General features: G+C 42.9%; 2 protein-coding genes across 6 annotated transcripts in view; one reads left to right on the forward strand and one right to left on the reverse strand.

Moving 5' to 3' along the window:
* MICU1 (mitochondrial calcium uptake 1) overlaps nt 1-19,056 on the reverse strand; it is a 237,074-nt gene that overhangs the window by 8,369 nt on the left and 209,649 nt on the right. For all 5 annotated transcript variants that reach the window (XM_029931893.1, XM_029931890.1, XM_029931889.1 and 2 more), the window contains one exon: nt 16,875-16,983. In XM_029931893.1, the coding sequence (XP_029787753.1) occupies nt 16,875-16,983 (109 nt within the window). The remainder of the gene's footprint in view (nt 1-16,874; nt 16,984-19,056) is intronic.
* On the forward strand, nt 18,384-19,050 carry LOC115285528 (calmodulin-like). The gene has a single exon (XM_029931895.1). It carries the CDS (start codon nt 18,444-18,446, stop codon nt 18,891-18,893), a length of 450 nt encoding a protein of 149 aa, XP_029787755.1. The 5' UTR covers nt 18,384-18,443; the 3' UTR covers nt 18,894-19,050.

Genomic DNA, 19,056 nt, shown 5'->3' on the forward strand with positions numbered 1-19,056 from the left:
TCCACACTGTTTTCCAGAGTGGCTGCACCAGTTTACATTCCCACCAACAGTGTAGGAGGGTGCCCGTCTCTCCACACCCTCGCCAGCATCTATAGTCTCTTGATTTGTTCATTTTAGCCACTCTGACTGGCGTGAGGTGGTATCTCAGTGTGGTTTTGATTTGTGTTTCCCTGATGATGAGTGATGTTGAGCATCGTTTTATGTGTCTGTAGGCCATCTGGATGTCCTCTTTAGAGAAGTGTTCAGACACACTCTTAAGTGAGGTAAACCTTGGAGGAAAGAAAAGGATTTTTACTTATCAATCACTTAGCAATGAGGTGTTCTGACTGTCAGATTAGATTGACCCAGCAGCAGTGTGAACTTGAACTAGAGTCAGTGTGCCTTCTCTGCTGATTTCATTCCTATAACTTCAGTTCTTTCCGTCATTCTCTTCCGCATTTGACCTTTCACTTCTCCTCTGTCACCTCCCTGTATTCACCACAGTGCCCCAAGGTCAGCAGACACAAATACCAGAACAATGCGGAGGGGCAGGGGGTGTGGTAGGAAAACTGCTTGGAGTCACAGGACCTGAGCTCTGGTCCCGGCTCCACCACCACCTTGCTGTGTGATCCTGATGAAGTCGTTTGATCTCTTTATTTTTTTTGAGTTTATTTTTAAAATTTATTTTGAGAGAAAGTGTGGGGGAGGTACAGAGAGGGAGGGAGAGAGAATCCCAACCTGGTGCCACGCTGTCAGCACAGAGCCCAACATGGGTCTTGAACTTACAAACCATGAGATTATGACCTGAGCCAAAATCTAGAGTTGGATGCTTAACCGACTGAGCCATCCAGGCACCCCTGCCTGATCTCTTTAGATTGATTTTTTTTGATATTTCATATGAAGGGATGCCATTGCTGAGGTGGCTGAGTAGCACAAAGAACAGTTTATTGGTGTTTTCTAGAATCTGAGGGCAAGGATGGGGGTGGAGGGATACAGACAGTGTGAGGATCTGTGTAGCAGAGGATAGAGGAAAGCGATATTGGGCAATAGCTAGGCTATGCCTTGGTGTTCAAAGCCTCCGGCTTGAGGGGACGGCTGCCCAGGAGGGCGAGAAGAGCCAGTGTTCTCCTCCAGCACCGGGATGTGAGTTAGGGTGACGGAGGAACCAATGTCCCTTGGAACTGAGAGACTGAAGCAGAAGGCTCATGAGAGGTGGTCTAATTGCTGAAAGAGGAGGTGGAGACTCCACACGAGCAAAGAACTAGGGTTTAAAAAACCTCCGCCTTGTGGGTCTAGACACTTGTGTTCCCTGCTGATCCAGGAAGAATTGATTCTCGCTAACTAAACTGCCCAGGGAAGGAACAGAAATCTGCAGGCCAATTTACCACGAGAAAAGTAACTGTTAAGAGAACTAAAATGATAACAGCTGGTTATTATGCTTCTCAGTTGGACAATCTACAAAGGAAACTCAATTCACTTCAGAAGATTGCTCAGCGAAAACAGAATCAGATCAGAAGAAACTGGATGCTCCCAAACTGTGCGGGGAGAATTACCCTTTGCAGTATGTTCTGAGAAATATGTTCTAAGAAATGGATCAAAACCTGTTTAATATTAGATACAAGGAACACTTGTTTATTCCCCTTCCTCTTCCTGCATTTCACCTCAATCCCACACTCCCGTCATCACTGATGACTACTAGCCTCTTTTCCTTTTCCCACTCCCTCCATTCTCTCAGGGCAGAGTGCCTAATGTTGATTCCTCTTGATATTTCAAGTACCCATCCTTCTCCCCATGAAGACAGGCCTTTTCCTCGAAATAAACCATTAACTAAAATAATATCCAAGGATGTCAGTGAGAACTCTTGACAATTTTTAGTGAAACACTCATTAAAGCGGTACTAAGTGGCTGTAGAGGTTGGAGCCTCTAGGGGCCACCACCAGGAATGCCTCATGACAGATGCCATCTCTTGACAGAACAGTTAGAGATTACATTCCATCTCACTTGGACAGGGCTCTGACACCGTTTGTACTAGAGGGGAAAAACCAGGGCTGCTGAGTCACGGTAACTCAAACCGCTGGATGCTAGCGGCCAGCAGACAGCCTAGCTGGGGTGCTCTTTCCCCGCTCAAGACCCTCACGCCCCCGGGGTGTGAATCAGAGCGGTGGAGGAAACAAACATTTGACTAGCAGGTGAGCTGTCAAACTGCAAGCTCTTGGGACAAGGAGGGTGACAGCAGATTATAAGCCATGCGCTCGACAGCTGGTCCTGAGAGTTGGCTCATTCATACTTGCTTCCACATGCCCGAACCGGGACATCATAATTAAATCACAGCAAGCAGAACATCTCCCCACCCCCACGGCCCGCCCCACGTAGATGAGGTGTTGGTACTGGAATATGGGCCTCTCTCATTTGATGATGCTAATTAACTGATGGCTGGGATTCTAGTTTCTAATCTGAAAGATGTCTACATGGAGCATGAACTCGCCCTGGACGTCTAGATTTCCAAATGTGGAACAAATGTGGTCCGGACTTGAGACGGGGTGATTTCTACTAGACTGGGATAGGGCAGAAGTGGACTCCACTGGCTCTCAAAAATGGGGTACCCTCTGGCCTCTTTGAAAACCCAGGCAGAATCCAAGTTGTGCCAGGTCCCTAGTTTACTCTCTGGCATGGCCCATAACTGGACAATTCAACAGTAGAAAGAACATATGCGGAGTCTGTGGGACTATACCGTCAGAGGCTACATTACATAAAATTATTTACCAAACAGAAGACGAGAGAGTTCTGGAGGGATAAGAGCCCAGACACCCACTTGGAACGAGAAAATCTTAGAACTGGAAGAGGCCTCAGAGAAAGTGTGAAATCTAGATAAATTAAAAACCCGCTTGAGGGTCACACAGCTAGCTGGCCGCAGATCGAGGTCTAGAATCTAGATCTCTTGACTTGCAGCCCGATGATATTTTCCCTATACACACTGCGTCTACTTGAACCCTTATATGACAATACCAGTTCCCCATAAACGTGTCAGCCTAACCAACAGAGACCGCTCAGATGAAAGCAGAGCTGAACTGGAGCATACTCAGTACTAGTGGGTGCGGATGAATAATGAGTAGCGGGAGGTTGTGAGGAGTCAGCATTATAGTTTGATCGCAGATCTGACTGCCCTGTATGTTGGAAGACATTAGCATTCCCTTGGAACTTACACTTACGATTTCCGGGACAACTTAAAAGGTTTATTAAACTGCAACCCGATGAAAAATATGTGCAACAGAGGTGGCCCTGGGAGTTCTTCCCCACGGCTGCCTCTAATGCACAAATACAGCTATGAAGCGCATGACCCAGTTAGGAGCTGCCTGCCTCTTCCTAATTGCAAAGGTGTTTGGAAAGGTGATACGCCAAGATGGGCTGACAGTCTCTAGCTGTGCGGTCATGTGATTATTCCTGCCTTCCTGGACTGCAGCAGAGAAAATGAAAAGCTGGCTTGCAACTGCCAAGGTTAAGTGAGGGGAGACAGATTTCTGCTTCAGCCCTGGAAAGGCTGATGACACAGATGCCTTAGTTTCTTAAGTCCATCCCTAGATGGCTTTGTGGGGGGGTGGGGGTGGCCATAGGGGGAAGGATTTCCCCTTAAAGATACTTGTCCTTTCTTTTGTATCTTCTTCCAAGATACTTTGGCTAATACAACATACACATTTCAACCTGATTCTGGGGCAGGGGAGGCGGGAAGGAGCACAGTCAAGGGAACTAGCAGTTTAAACGCGGCACACTAATGACAATGGTAACAGCTCCCGTCCAGCACGGTGCTTTGGAGCTGCAGGCAGGCTGACCCCCTCTGTGTGCTCAGGCTGCCAGAGGTGCTGCTGGTGGTCTTGGCTCCTGAATACAAGCACTTACCACAGAGAAAGCCTGCAGCCAGGTTTCCTGAACTGCAGAGCATCAGCCCAAATGACTGTTTCAACGGGCTTCCGTGCTTAATCTAGTACAAACTGCTTTACAGTAGGGTTATTGCCATTACCCATTATCATATCTGCCTTCGTCAAAAATCCTCATATTTTGTCCACAAAAGGCAAGCCTTTCTAACCAGCACCATTAGGCAGTGATTTCAGCTGACACACCCAGTTTAGTAGAGGAGACCACATATATCATTAAGATTGAGAAGTGCATAGGAGAAATATCAGACACATTAATAGACACATGAATTACAGTGGAACAGTGTGTATTTGGGAGGAGGCACATTTTTAATTCTAAAGGATTAAAGAGAAGCGCCTGGGTGGCTCAGTCAGTTGAGTGGCCAACTTCGTTTGGCTCAGGTCCTGATCTCATAGTTCGTGAGTTCGAGCCCTACATCAGGCTCTGTGCTGACAGCTTGGAGCTTGGAGCCTGTTTCAGATTCTGTCTCTCTCTCTCTCTGCCCCTCCCCTGCTCTTTCTCTCTCAAAAATAAACATAAAAAAAATTAAGTGATCAAAACCTGATAAAAATAAAGGAAATTGTTTAAAAAAAGGGGGATTAAAGAGAAGACTCTCAGGACTTCTGCGTGTGTGTTAGTGGGTGCTGTGGGGTGGGGGGTGGGGGATCAGTCTGAATAAAGACCAAAAGCAGGGAGGGATGCTAACACCTGACTACGGAGCTAGAACAGAAAGCGTAGAGGGTGGTGACAACATCAGGATAGATTTGACAGAGGGCCAGTCAAGGCTGTTTGCAAGGAAACCTGTATAACAAAGCCAGCTCTTATTTGGAGATCAATTTCCCATATTCACTTAAATTTTCATTTCATTTCATTTTCATTTCTTTAAATTTTCATTCTTTCTATTTTAAAAAGTCACTTTTCATTAGGTAATGTATTCACCTGTTTGAAAATTCAAATGGTACAAGAGGACTGAAGAGCCTTCCCAGCCTTATCCCTCAGGCATCCAGCTGTCCAGACGCAACCAACATTTTTAGTTTTCCCAGAAATATGGATATAAAATCAAATATTCATTGTTCATTTCTTCTCCCCAAAATGGTAGTATACTAAATATATGGTTTTGCTTTTCTTGTTTAACAAGATATCTTAGAAAGAATTCCATACCAGCACAGACACAGTTCCTTTAATTTTTTTTAATTTTTAAAAAAGTTTTATTTTATTTTATTTTGACAGAGAGAGAGCGCATGCAGGAGTGTGAGCTGGGGAGGGGCAGAGAGAGAGAGACACAGAATCCAAAGGAGGCTCCAGGCTCCAAGCTGTCAGCACAGAGCCTGACTAGGGCTCGAATTCACGAACTGTGAGATCAGGACCTGGGCTGAAAGCGGATGCTCAACCGACTGAGCCACCCAGGCGCCCCAAGACACAGTTCCTTTTTAGCAGCTGCACGGTACTCCACTGACAGGATACATCCTTCATTTAGCCAGTGCCTAATTTATCCTAACCTCAATCTTGAGGAGGAAGCACCTTTTTTCCCCTTCCCCTTACAAAGTTACTTCCTTGGTAGCCTATAGCCATCAGCTTCAAAGAGTCTGAATCTCTGTAGCTAAAGACAGAGCAACTGGTATATTTAAATTTGGCTGACTGAGGGGCACCTGACTGGCTCAGTCGGTCAAGCATCTGACTTCAGCTCAGGTCATGATCTCACAGTTTGTGAGTTTGAGCCCCACGTTGGGCTCTGTGCTGACAGCTCCGCCTGCTTCAGATTCTGTGTCTCCCTCTCTCTGCCCCTCCCCCACTCACCCTCTGTCTCTCTATCTCTCTCTCTAAGATGAATAAATGTGAAAAAAAATTCTTTTAATTTGCTGAAATTACACAAAAGGTGAAATACTCTCCACCTTTACAAGTGTCCCATCAAGGCTTCAGAGGCCTTGAAGAGCAGCAAACCATAAAGTCCCCCAGAAAGCAGGGCTTGCAATAAAAAATACTAGTCTCTATACTTCCTCAGTTGGTGGGATTCCTTTCGAATTCTTTTCTCAGTGGGATGGAATGTTGGCTAATTTTGTCTTACTTATTTATGTGGATTTGGGGCAGTTTATCCTTCCCCGCGCCCCTCTCTCCCCCTGGTAATCACGAATCCCCAAAGCAGCGCTCCTCCTCCTTGGGGCACTTGTATAATTTTACTAAATGACAATATATTCAAAGTAATGTAGTTAAGTCAGAATCAATCTTTAGGATTGCTAAGTGACTTTAAATTTGGGAAGATAAACGAGGTCTCTGCAGAGAAACTGCCTCATCAGGCAAATATTTCTTTCAGAATTTGTGCTTCCTTGCCTTCATCATGAATAATTTTAAACACTGATGACTTTGTCTTAAATGAATGGAATCCTGGCCAACACTCCTCTTCACATATAAATGTTTTTCACAAAGTGCAATGATGAGCCGAGGCACAGGGCTTGCCTCCCACAAACTTCAAGAGAATTTATAAAATACGAGTTTTTTCCCACATGACCTGTTCCCCACACATCATTATGACAGTCCTACTCCCGCTTTCATGCTATCCTGTCTGGGGGATGTTCTCTCAGACGTTTTTGCTGTAAACTTTCCCCTAGAAATCACTTTCACATATAAGCACTGAGTCTCCTACAAAATTCTCTAGGTTCTTCCAGCGTTGGGTGCCATGTACCAAAGAGAACAATGGTATGAAAGTCTGTGAACTTGCATCTCTGCTCTCAGTTTTGTGTCACACTAGCTGTGATCTGAGCAAGCCATTTCCTTCATGTGTAAATGAAGAGGTTAAAAACAATAAAGGAAGGATTTATTTATATACTTTTAAAGTTTACTTTTTAAAAAAATTAAAACATTTTTTTTTACTTATTTTTGAGAGATGGGAAGAGACAGAGAGAGCAGGGGAGGGTCAGAGAGAGAGGGAGACACAAAATTAGAAGACAGGCTCCAGGCTCTGAGCTAGCTGTCCGCACAGAGCCCAATGAGGGGCTCGAACCCACGAACCGTGAGATCATGATCTGAGCTAAAGTTGGACACTTAACTGACTGAGCCAACCCGGCACCCCAAAAGTTTATTTATTTTGAGAGAGAGAGAGCGCGTGTGTGCACATGAGCATGCATGGGAAGGGCAGAGAGAGAGAGAGAAAGAGAGAGAGAGAATTCCAAGCAGGCTCTGCACTTGTCTCTGCTAGAGGGTCTTAAACTCATGAACTGAACCATGAGATTGTAACCTGGGCTAAAACCAGGAGCGAGACGCTTAACTGACAGCCATCCCAGGTGCCCCCAAAGGAAGGGTTTAAAGGATTTCCAAGCCCCCTTCTCATGCCAAAATTTTACAGCTGCCATGTTATTTTTTAGAGAAGGTGGCTTAAATCAGTTAAAACGTCCAGATCTTCAGAAGTCTTCAGAGAATAAATGTAAAGGTGTGTGAACTTCTGGAGTTATGGCTGGTGTGGTGGGCAGAATTCTGAGACGGTCTCCAACATTCCCACCATCTAGTATATGTGCCCTCTGTAATCGCCTCTCCTAGAATGCAAGCTGAATCTGTGAATATAATGGGATACTACTTGTGGGATTAGCTTACTTGATATGGAAAAGGTAGTGCCAAGATTACAATGATCTAATAGAAGAATGCAACTCAGCACACCGGGGAAGTTCTCCTGCTGGCTGTGAAGAAGTGAGCCACCAGGCTGTGAGGGGGGTCCCGGGGCGAGGACCTGCAGCAACCCCCTGAGAGTGACCCCCCGGCTGGCAGCCAGCAAGGAAAAGTCCTACAACTGAAAGGAGCTGAGTTCTGCCGAGAACCTACAAAAGTGTGGACGAGGGCCCTGACGGCGGATGAGAACGCAGCCCTCTGACACCTGGGACACTTGACACCTTGTGAGGACCCGAGCGGAGAAGCCAGCTGTGCGTTCCCAGGCTCTGCCTTATGGAACCTGAGGTAATGAATAGGTGTTGGTTTAAGCTGGTAAATCTGTATTAATTTGCTATGCAGCAAGAAAATGAAGTAGAGAAGGTTGGGAATTTATTTATGGTTGGGAATGTCCTTCTGAGGTTCCTGGTATCATACTTCATATACAACTGTGCTCATTTTAGGGACATTTTACAGAACTGTCACTCTTCTGCAACTACTATATCAAATTCCACAAATTAGATCTTCAGGTACACTGGCCAAAGTTTAATTAAGTTTTAAATGTCTTAACAAGAAAATAAATTAAAACTGCCACCCTGCTTTTGGGAATTCAATAGCACCGCTCTGATTTCTAATGTATCTGATAATTACGCTAGTTCATTTTCACAAAAATTTGGGTATCACTTTAGGCTATAACATGTCCATTAAAATATTACTACATTCAGTAAAAAGCTGATTTAATTAGAGTCCAAGAATTTCAAATCTGGAAGAACCTTTGGAGATACTTAATACCACTCTAACCTGAGTCCAAGAAGCTGCAACTTGCCTGTGGGGTCAAGAAAAGGAATGACATAGGAAGGTGACATAGTTCTCTATCACTCTCCCTGTCACACTAGGACATTTCACATTCTTTCCAGGATCTGACCATGAATCGAATTAATTCACTTATTTATTCAGCACTAAATGAATATCTACTATATGTAAGGAATTGTTCTAGGATCAGAGTAGGACACAAAGGTGTGGAAAACACAGTTCATGTCCTCAAGAGTTTATGGTCTAGTGAAAACTCCCACTTGAATGCTAAGGATAGTAGGGAATGTTAATAGGGGTTAGATATTCCTAGGAATAGCAAACTTAAGTAAGATTAATGCCTACTGAAAGCAACGATCTCAAGAATTTTTGGAGGAATGATGTTACCTTAGGAGAAGCTAATGACTTAAAACTTTTAAACTGACATGAATCTCAAAAGTGATTGAAAAAAGCAGTAGATACTAACTACTTCCTAAGAGAACAAAAGTAAGTCCCAAGAGTTCCTAGGGTAATCTTTTCATTTTTTATCTTTTTAAAGTAGATTTATTTTTTAATTTTTAAAAGTTTATTTGTTTATTTTGAGAGCGAGAGGGAGAGAGCGAGCATGTGTGCATGCACGCAAGGGAGGGACAGAGAGAGAGATAATCCCAAGCAGGCTCTGTGGGCAGCACAGAGTCCAATGAAGGGCTCCAGCTCATGAACTGTGAGGTCATTATCTGAGCCAAAATCAAGAGTCAGATGCTTAACCAACTGAGCCACTGAGGCGCCCCCTTTTAATTTTTTGTTTAATAGCTTTTTGCTCAGTTCCCATATTAGATTGTTTCCAGTCTATAAGCTCCTTAATAAGATGAACAGGCAGAGAGGAAAGACAATATCTAGGGGTTGAAAACCAGAAAACCCATCTGAGTACAGTTGTACTTTCAGCCTGGTACACTATACAGCACTGTCTCATTAATTGTCACAATAACCCCGAAGCGATATTCTATTATCACCATTCTACAATTCTACAGATCAGGAAACTGAGGCTTTGAGAACTTAAGTTCAAGGCCACAAAGCTAATGAGCAGCAGGGACTCAAACTCAGGTTTGAGTTTAAAACCAAGATTTATACTTCCAAATTTCATGCGTATATTTAACTCTCAATAAATGCTAGCTGCTAGGACAGTATCTAGAAGTATAACAAAGCATTGCCACACCAACGAGCAGAGGTGGATATTAGAGTCTGAGAGGTCCACAGCTGTACATCCTATGTTTCAATGCGGAGAAGCAGCCAGTTTGGTATACGGACACGTTTTCCTGTTCTGTGGTATCCTTGGAAGGGATACCAACTTTTCTTGTCACGTGGCCTTACTTAAGTGACTTTAGGCTTCAGTGGATTGGTTTCTTCACGAAGAGTAGTATGGTTAGAAAGGCGAAGAACACAGATGTGTCTGCGAGACATTCCTATGTGGGGTAAGAAGCTAGATCAGACAGCAGCTCTAAGAGTCTCTGTCAGCATAAGGATGGCCCTCAGACGCCAGAGAATGTCTGCAGAGCCTGGTCCCGAACAGAAGAGACACTGTAGGGGGAAAATGTCATGTCATATCTCATATTTGAGAGACGGGCACTAACTCCAATTGTTACAGTTTACCAGAAGGACTATGTTCTACTCTTAGCCAAAGGGAACTGGAAATAAGTGCCTAGATCCGGTCTTTCCTAAGCTACTAAAAAGGATGGTTCAAAATGGTGAAACTTCATGCCTTCAGGGTTGTGTTTCAGCAAAGCTTTTCAAATTCCAGCAGCATTCTGGGAAATACGGAGAGGCACCGTGATGGTGTGGAAGGGACATATAGACTTTGGGATTAGAGAGGCCTGAGCTGGAATCCTGGCTCTGCCTGCTTGGCTGGGTAACAGTGAGCAAGCTGCTTTATTTTATATTTCCTTATCCACAAAACGGGGGATAATACCGACTACCTTTCAGGTCTTAAGAATTGAGAGAGATAATGTCCAAAAAGCACTTAGAGTTATGACTGGCAGACAGAAGTTGCAATGAAATGACAGTTGCTGTTCGTGTTCCAGATGTGTGATGGCCTCGTAGTCCTCAAAATGACAATGCTACGGGACTCTCAGGGCTCAGGAGAGGGTGGCAGCTTATCTGTTAAAGATGATTGTTCAGAATACAGGAGTTTGTTGTGTGTTAGAATTTACTCCATTACTAATTTCTTAAAAAAAATTTTTTTTTAACATTTATTCATTTTTGAGAGAAATACAGAGAGTGCGAGTGGGAGAGGGGCAGAGAGAGAGGCGGGGGGAGACACAGAATCAAAACCAGGCTCCGGGCTCTGAGCTGTCAGCACAGAGCCTGACGCGGGGCTCTAGCCCATGAGTGGTGAAGTTGGATGCTTAACCGACTGAGCCACCCAGGTGCCCCCTCCGTTACTAATTTCTAACTTCTCCAACAACCCAATAGGGACCTAAACGTCAAAAGATTAAGACTCCTTTACTCATTCAAAATAACAGACTCAAAGAGTATCAAAGTTACAAAGATTCTTAAAGGTCATCTACGCCATCTAGGTCACTTCAGATAAAGGTAACTGAAATCATCTGATATGACTGATACTTCAAAAAAACACCTGGGGGTACAACGAGCACCCTGTAGGAAGTACGCCTCGGGCTTTACTAGTGATCCTCTTGGCTTGTCAGACAAGAGGTAAAATGTGTGGAATGACTGTAAAAAATTAAGATCAGGGCGCCTGGGTGGTTCAGTAGGTTGGGAGTCCAACGGCGGCTCAAGTCATGATCTACGGTTTGTGGGTTGGAGCCCTGCTTCGGGCTCGCTCTTCTCCGCTAAAGCTTGCTTGGGATCCTCTATCTCCCCCCCTCTCTCTGCCCTTCCATCCCTCACACTCTCTCTCTCAAAAAAGAAAGATAAATTTTGAAAAAGTTAAGGGGGTGCCTGGATGGCTCAGTCGGTTAAGTGTCTGACTCTTGACTTTGGCTCAGGTCATGATCTCATGGTCTGTGAGTTTAAGCCCTGCCTCAGGGTCTGTGCTGACAGTGCAAAGCCCACTTGGGACTCTATCTCCCTCCCTTTTCTTGCTCTCTCTCTCTCTCTCAAAATAAATAAAAATAAACTAAAAAAAAATTAAAAACTAAGGACAACCATGTCATAAATTATGATTTTCAATCTAAGTAGGTCTGTGCTGGGACATGAGTTAAAGGCCATGAACTATATTTGTGTGATTATTTTCCTGCATTATAGTTCAAAGTACAAAGGGGGCACAACTGTACTTACAAGTTTACCAAATCTATAATATCCTAAGGTGCTCTGTAATGGGGCTTCAGAAAACCTGGTAACCTTTTATTCTCTTGGTGAAGGAAGAATTTTTTTTTTTTTAAAGTAGGCTTCATACCCAACATGGGGCTTGAACTCATGGCCTGGAGGTCAAGAGTCACGTACATCCTCCACCAACTGAGCAAGCCAGGCACACCAAAAGTAAGAACATTTGAAGTTAAATAAACCATAGCTCATTCTAGAGGTCCAACTCATTTCTAACTTTTCCATCAGAGGACGCCATCAGGGAGGAAGTCGTGTTCAGTTTTCCATTACCTTCTTCAGCAGAGCAGGTAAATCATTCAGACAGCACTTGAGAGGTTAAATATCTAATTTTATGCCCAGAATGTGCACGAATAAGCAATAGAACCAATTCCTCTTCAGTGCTAAACAAGAGATGACCGATAGTGGAAACACACACTATTTCATGGAGAAAGACTCTTTCTTCAAATGGTCAGAATTCACCAAGGACATGTCACACTTGCCTGGGAGGTGTTATTCTCACATGGGCCATGCAGAATTAAAGACAGAGCCTCAATGAAACTTGTTATTTTTACTCCGGAGGGGCTGGATCACGCTGTCATGTTGTAAATCTGTAGTTGCTGCCTGTCTGGGTTCTCAAACTGTTCTGAAGAACACTAGCTCTGCAAGTTGTTCAAAGACATTTTGGAGCAAATCAAGTTTGGGAACTATGTGGCTCTCTTGGAGATTAATAACGCACATTAGCATATTAAACAGTTGGCAGGAGTAGTGCTGCAGGAAGAAATTCTGCATTTTCCAAACGTACTGGAACCATGGAACTTTATTTTTTGTTTTTTAGGCCCACAGAACCATTAACATATTGCAGTAAATAGTGTTCTTCACAATGCTGTTTGGGAAATTCTGTGCTAAATTATGTCTGAAGACAGTGTTGCAAGCTCTAAAATAGCCAAGGAAGTGCCAGGGCCTCTAAAAGGTGCCAATTTCTGAAGGTCCTAACCTTTAGGGAAAAAAATGAAGGCAGCTGAGACTTCGAGCCGCAGGCAGACCAAAGTATCCTGCCTCTACCCCTGCCCCACTCTTTCCCCACCCCTAGTATGGGGGGGGGTATTAAAAGTAGCCACTTTTCATCTTATGTTGAATCATCAGTTATCACACCAAACTGGAAACGCTTGTATACTTATCGTTCTCGCCTATGAAAGTGCGAGCTTCCAGAGGCTAGAACCTGGCACAGCACCTGTGCTGCTGGCTGGACAAATGGACGAACCACACTAACTCTGGTTTACATCATCAACTTCAGAATGAAAGCAGCTGACATCGATTAAGCAGTCACTGCCTGATAGGTACAAGTTTAATAATCCATGAGGGAGGTATCATTATCCTGATTTTAAAAACACAGACTAAATTTAGAAAATGCCCAGAGCAACTCAGCTAGCAAATGATGGAGTCGAGCTTAAAACCCAGACAATATGACTTCAGAACCTGTGTTCTTAACCATGACACTTTCTCCCCCTCTCTTCCGAGTTTTGTCTTAGCAGTAAAATCCCATGACTCTGCAGAGGGAGAATTCGGGTAGAGCTCAACCCAATGAACACATCACTAGGAGGACTGTTAGGATCAGGAAGGTTTGAAAGCAAAGGGCTAAGTACAAGGAGAGGCTGCACATCCGGCAGGGTGCGGGAACTTGGCAAGGACGGCCGAACGCACACGAGTCTTCCCATGCATGTGCTGGTACAGGAGCAGCTAACAGGACTGATATTTCCCCTTTAAGCATGCGAGAAGGTGAAATATATGCCAAGTCTAAAAGACGGGTTACAGAAGAACACAATGATTTAAAAGGATGAGTTTGTTCTCTGGGTTTGTGCTGAAAGGTGAGGGTTTAGTGGCTTGAGATCCAATGTCTTATGCACGTCCATTAATATGTTGTTATTCACTTATTTATTGGTCAAATATTTGTAAAGGTCTATTACATTCCAGGTATTGTCCTAGGCATAGGGAATATGAACAAAACATAAGCATGCTAATAAGCAGAGTCAGATAATAAACACATAAACACCTGAGAAAATATCAGGTAGTGACAGTTACTATGACACAGGCTGATGGAGTTACTTCAGAACGGGAAGGTCTTTCTGAGGAAGTGAGTTACAGGAGAACTGAATCACAGTGGCCCAAATACACGGAGATCATGGGAAAGAGCACGTGAGGTGAAGGAACAGCTAGAACAAAGGCCTTCAGGTGGGAATGAACTTGGTAAATTTAGAAAACAAACAAAGAACAATGTGGAGTGGAGTGAACTGGAAAGAAAGTGGTATTTGATGAACTCAAAGAGTGTACAAGGGTCGTGACATATGGAACGTGTCAGCCTAGGTAGACAGACTACGGCCTTAGTAGGGGAAATGCAGAAATGGGGTCAGATGCAGGATATGTTTTGGAAACAGAGAGCCAAGGATTTAGTGAAGAAATGAATGTGGGGGAGACGGAGCAAGAAATCAAGGATAATGCAGTTTTTTTGAGCTCTTGATTGGTGGTTAATAACTCCATATTTATTGAGGGCCATACAAAAAATATTATAGTTAGTGGTCTCTGCTCTGCCTGATTAGCCATATTTGTGAAAATTAAAGTCCTTATCCATAATTTATGGATAGGAATTGATGACAATAGTAAAGGCAGAAGATTTTACGCTAATACCTCTTTTTTTTTTAATTATAAGAACTACAGACAATATAGTTAGTTTTTATGATTTATATTGAGTAGTTAGGGAAGGCCTCTCGAAGGAAAGTGGCATTTGAATTGAGACTTGAAAGCTAAATAGAAGTTCCTGGGTTAACAGCATAATTAGGTTTCTAAAAAAATTTAACCTTTCAAACAGACAATACAAATATTCTCAAAGTAATTTACATTCACTGCCCCCCACCCCACCATTTTGTCCTTACTTTGTGGACTACACATGGGTGATATTTAGTTCTTGGTAGTTACAGTGGGTTGAATGGTGGCCCGCTAAAAGATATGTCCACGTCTTAACCCCCAGAACTTGTGAATGTGACTGTGTTTGGAAGAAGGGTCTGTGTAGATGTAATTAAAGATCTTGCGATGAGATCTGGGCTACGGATCACCCAAGTGGGCCCTAAGTCCAATGACAAGTACTCTTTCAAGAGATATACAGAAGAATGACACGTAAGGAGAAGGAGGGAAAGGCCCTGTGAAGACACACAGCCACGAGCCAAGGAGTGGCCAGAGCCGCAGGAAACCAGAAGAGGCAAGGAAGGCCTCTCCCCTAGAGCCTTCAGAGGGAGCCTGGCTCTGCCACCATCTTGACTTGGGGTCTGTGGCCTTCAGAACTGTGTGAGAATAAACTGCTGTTTTTTAAATCACCATGTTTGTGGTAATCCGTTATGGCAGGCCTAGGAAATAAATACACTTGTCTTCTCCCTGTTACTTAGTATGAATCTAGGCCAGTTTCCCCTAGATATCTTTTCATTTTACACTCAGGGATCCAAAGTTACAGAGATAAAACAGACCAAGAAGTCAAAACAAATGCTAAGTATCATACATCTCAAAGCCAAATATATATTCGGATGTCAGATATGACTGTATAATTTGTAACACTGCCTCTACTAAATAGCAAGGATAACGAGGCATGGATTACATGGAGACTAAATATCCCAGGAAATGGCCTGGAGTCATTTGAAAGAAACACTGTCTATTTTATTTTTTAACCACTAGGTTATACTTTCCTTTGACACCACTACCTTGAATATTCTATTTTATATACCTTATAATTTTAACACAGACTGTGATTCATCCTAGATAATTATTCTTTAAAGCAACTCTACTGTCTTTAGTTGAGCTCTTCAAAAAAGGTATGCAAATATAAAGAGGAACTTATTAATTTTAATTTTACAATAAGTGATGACTTGAAGTCTTCTATCTTTGGATAGTCAGATGCTGTCAAATCTGTTTTGTGAAACAGAGCAATAGAACTAAAGCTATTCTGGAGAAATGACCCTGTGATATTACACACACACATGCCCTCTGTGATATCATTAGTTTTTTTTGAGAATTCTACAAAGGTCAGAAGGGGTATTATTTTAAATAAGCAAAAAAGCAAACAAGCAACTATTCTTTTAAAAAGCTGTAGATTACAGGGCACCTAGTGGCTCAATCAGTTAAGTGCCCAACTTTGGCTCAGGTGATGATCTCACAGTCTGTGAGTTCGAGCCCTGCTTTGGGCTCTGCTCACAACTCAGAGCCTGGAGCCTGGAGCCTGCTTTGGATTCTGTGTCTCCCTCTCTCCTGCTCCTCCCCTACTTGTACCCTGTCCCTCTCTCAAAACATAGAATAAACATTAAAAATAAGCTGTGGATTAAGAAAATGAAGTAAAAGGCATCCAGTTTGGAAAGGAAGAAGTAAAATAATCTCCATTTGCAGAAGGCATCATCTTATATTAGAAAATCTTATGGAATCCACCAGAAAGTGCTGAATAAGCAAGACTGTGTACCTCAGTCAGTGGTTTGGAGAGATTTCAAACTTAGATATTGTAGTATCAAACAGTGAAATAAAGACATTGTAAGATCAACCAAAAACTAAGAGAATTCATTGCTAGCAAATCTGGCCCACAAGGAATGACTAAAGAAGTTCTTCATACTGATGAGAAGTGATATCAGATAAAAATTTAAATACTCAGGAATAAATGAAAAGCACTCAGAGTGGTAAATATGAGTAAATGATAAATGTAGCCATGCTGATTTTCTCTGTATTGGTTCAATTTTAGTGTATGTGCTGAGGAAATGGCACAGTATGTGGAGATTTTAACATCCTTCTCTCACTAACTGACAGAGCAACTAGAGAAAAAAGTCAGTCAGTGAGAAACAAGATCTAAACACTATCAACCACCTTGACCTGACATTTTTACAACACTATACTCTCATTACTACTGTTAAGGAGGGGTAGTCACCTAGCAGATTACGGATTCAGTGTTTTTTTTTTTTAAAGATTTTTTATGTTCTTTTTATTTTTGAGAGACACAGAGAAACAGCACAAGCAGGGGAGGGTCAGAGAGAGAGGGAGACACAGAATGTGAAGCAGGCTCCGGGCTCTGACCTGTCAGCACAGCACCCGACGCGGGGCTCGAACCCACGAACCGTGACATCATGACCTGAGCTGAAGCCGGACGCTCAACCGACTGAGCCACTCAGGCGCCCCTACGGATTCAGTGTTTATGCCTTCAAGATAAAGCTTTCGGGTTTCATTACCTTTATCAAGAGATGCCCCGGCCATATGGTAAAAGCTTAATGCAGTGTCCACATCATTGATGTTCTTTAGGAAAGTAAAGAAGTTCTCCACTTCTTGAAATGTCAGACCCTGAAAAAAGACAGACAGCAAGATAAGGCAGGAGCCTGTAACAGAAGGCAGCACAAAACGCAGAGAAGTAGGTGGTTATTCATGTCTATAAATCAGAAATTTATCCTATGTCTCAGGTGCCTGGGTGGCTCAGTCTGCTTAAGCATTTGATTCTGGATTTTGGGTCAGGTCATGATCTCACGGTTGTGAGATCAAGCCCCACGTCAGGCTCCATGCTGGCTCTCTCTCTCTCTCTCTCTCTCTCTCTCTCTCTCTCCCCCTTGCCCCTCTCCCTCACTTCTGTGCATATGCGCTCTCTCAATATATAAATTAAAAAAAATCTGCTATGTCTAGAAACTAAATAAACTAGTCAAGGAATGCCAAATTTGTATAGGGAACACAACTCTAGAATTTTACCCTGAGAAAGGCGAGCTGGCTAATTGGTTTCCCCTTCCATGCAAAATCTGACATGAAGCTGTTTAGTGATGGCTGTATATCTTTACTAAAAATATTTCTAACTGTGCCCTCCAATTAGTCACACTATCTATTATGACACTTCCTAAATGAGCTCTAGCTCCCTGATCTGTTATGTGTTATGCATCTTAACAAGCTGGACCAGAATCGGACTTCCATTTTAATAATCTACCCTTAGGCCAGCTAAGCTTTTTGAGGCTTAAGCCAATTAAAAAATCACCAAAGTCAGTGCTAGGCAGGGGAACGGTTTCAGAATTTAGCAGAACCCAAGCAAGTGGGAAGCTGTTCATTATGTCAATCTAAAAGCTACTATCAAAGCAATCTGCCACTTAACTTTAATCGGATGAAATTCTCTGAATGAAGTTCTTTTCTAAACCTGCTCCAAGAATTGCTGATCTCTGATGGGACTTTCTTTGATGGCACAAGACAGAGTAGTTGTATAACTAGGACCAAAGGAGTCTCCTCACAGGGTGGAGGATTTGTCCTCTTCGCCTATTTCCCACTTCTCACACATCACGCAGTGACAGAAATGAATACAGTTTCTAAGAAGTGGGTATCACTGGGGAGACACTGAGGTGAATGCCTTTTAATGAAGCGTCAGATCCTTAGAGGGACTGCTCATGTTGACTGGCTTCTTAGTGCTGCTCCCCTTCCAGTCTTCATTTCCCCAAAATAGAGGGCCCAGAAATCCACATGGAGAACCTCAGTAATAAGGAAACTTTAATACAGACAATACATAGTTCTTTTCTGGTGTTCTCCAAACTCGAGTCAATGGTATCTTTCTCGTTTTATCAGTCAAACTAAGAACTAAAATACAATCTTTTATAATTTCCTTAGAACAGTAGGAGTTAAAAAACTTCTTATTGTGGAATATAATGAGCACATAGAAAGCTGAATGAAATGTAAGAGTGCAACAAAATGTTAAAAAATGAACACCCGAGTCCGAGAGGGGCGAGCGAGCTGAGTGGTTGTGTGGTCGCTTCTCGGAGACGGGTAGCACTTGCAGCATGGCTGACCAACTGACTGAAGAGCAGATTGCAGAATTCAAAGAAGCTTTTTCACTATTTGACAAGGATGGTGATGGAACTATAACAACAAAGGAATTGGGAACTGTAATGAGGTCTCTTGGGCAGAATCCCACAGAAGCAGAGTTACAGGACATGATTAATGAAGTAGATGCTGATGGAAATGACACAATTGACTTCCCGGAATTTTTGACCATGATGGCAAGAAAAATGAAAGATACAGACAGTGAAGAAGAAATTAGAGAAGCATTCCGTGTGTTTGATAAAGATGGCAATGGCTATATTAGTGCTGCAGAGCTTCGTCATGTGATGACAAACCTGGGAGAGAAGGTAACAGATGAAGAGGTTGATGAAATGATCAGGGAAGCAGATATTGATGGTGATGGTCAAGTAAACTACGAAGAGTTTGTACAAATGATGACAGCAAAGTGAAGACATTGTACAGAATGTGTTAAATTTCTTGTACAAAATTGTTTATTTGCCTTTTCTTTGTAACTTATCTGTAAAAGGTTTCCCCCTGCTGTCAAAAAAATATGCATGTATAGTAATTAGGACTTATTCCTCCATGTTTTTCCTCCCTTATCTTACTGTCATT

The sequence above is a fragment of the Suricata suricatta genome, chromosome 2, assembly GCF_006229205.1.
Source record: "Suricata suricatta isolate VVHF042 chromosome 2, meerkat_22Aug2017_6uvM2_HiC, whole genome shotgun sequence".
NCBI classification, from domain to species: Eukaryota; Metazoa; Chordata; class Mammalia; order Carnivora; family Herpestidae; genus Suricata; species Suricata suricatta.